At 32.9% G+C, this 1,414-nt stretch overlaps 1 protein-coding gene across 1 annotated transcript in view; it reads right to left on the reverse strand.

The window, feature by feature from the left end:
• Positions 1 to 1,129, reverse strand: part of Smp_169170 (hypothetical protein) — a gene marked incomplete at both ends in the record, with an annotated part of 35,716 nt that extends 34,587 nt beyond the window's left edge. The window contains one exon of the mRNA XM_018792765.1: positions 1,111 to 1,129. Coding sequence (XP_018647218.1) covers positions 1,111 to 1,129 — 19 coding nt within the window. The remainder of the gene's footprint in view (positions 1 to 1,110) is intronic.
• Between the last annotated feature and the right edge of the window lie 285 nt (positions 1,130 to 1,414).

A 1,414-nucleotide genomic window follows, 5' to 3' on the forward strand; every position in this document is an offset into this window, starting at 1 on the left:
ACTTACGCATGATCCAAATTTAAATGAAAAACAAACTGGAAATTATTGGGTTACATTCATTCTTGAATCAGTAATAACTTAATCTATAATCCAAACGTATAAATAACAAAACAAAGCCTCGTAAATAAATGTCCCATTTTTTTAGTTTAAAGATCATTATTTCCGTTCAAGGAGTTATTTATGTTATTCAATAAAAATTATCTAAATTGTTTACACAGTAACCGATGACTTAATAATAATCAGTATAATGTAGTCTAGAAGTAGTATACGTCAGTATGGGGTTGTAGAGATTGTTAAATTTCAGTGAAATTACGAACCGATCTAAATCAGTGGTAACAGAATTTAATAGTTTAAGTTGAAATCAGACTATCAGGTTAAGTAGTTTTAAACGTTTGTGTTTCTTTGTACTGTTTTTGTAGTTAGAGGTAATGTTCAGTAAGCCTTACTTCCTACCCTGCGCTCGGTAGCAAGACGTCACAATCACAGGCATTAGAACTTAGCTGCTTGGGTCAAAATCGATCTTCTTTAAGATAGAGATACATAGACTAGCGAGAAGTTAAATATTTCCTGATGTCGTTCAGGAAGTGTCAGTTCTTCCTAATGTTTAGACTTATCTTGATCAAAAATTCCAAATCCCAAGAAAGAGATGTCCAATTAGTCTCCATCCGTATTGTCCCCAACATATAACGTTACTGTATCGAATTACATCGGCTAGTGGCTGCTTAGAAATTATTCGATAAATTTCGTCAGCCGTAAACACTAGACAGGCATCATATTAGTAGCTACTGAATGCTCAATCACGATTAGAATTTCTATTGTTTTTTTTCAGTCACATATATTTGATTCATTTCACCAGCGAATTAGTGTTTGTTCATTTATGTTTCGAATTTTCTCATTAGTGTGCGTTTTTCATTTTGTTAATTAGTGAATAATCTACAAAATTCTAATCTTACAACCAGTTACTTTACACGTGAATTTTAGTCATGTTTATTTTGGCCTCAAACATTTTGTTAATAAGCGTGTGATTTTGTTATAAAAATGATTCATATTTCTTTTGTGAGTTTTTTGGCTTTTGATATTCGGATGACTGTGCCAACAACGTCGACTTACGTGATAACTCATCACTCATGCGCCTCGTTTATTTTAATTCAAACGGTGGTTTGCTCTTCACATAATTCGTAAATAATTTCTCCGTTATTACACAAAAACAGATAAAATAATTGAATTAGGTTATCGATGTTTAGCGCGAAAATTTCAGTATGATATCTGTAGTCAAAATAAATCCTATTTTTCCATATTTTACATCACTGACTGACCTTAGTTAGACAGCCATTTGTAGTCAGGAAGCACCGGACAACCGTCTCGTCCTAATATAAGGATACTCAGCATTGGGGGATCTGCAAACACACTACTG

The sequence above is a fragment of the Schistosoma mansoni genome, assembly GCF_000237925.1.
Source record: "Schistosoma mansoni, WGS project CABG00000000 data, supercontig 0211, strain Puerto Rico, whole genome shotgun sequence".
NCBI classification, from domain to species: Eukaryota; Metazoa; Platyhelminthes; class Trematoda; order Strigeidida; family Schistosomatidae; genus Schistosoma; species Schistosoma mansoni.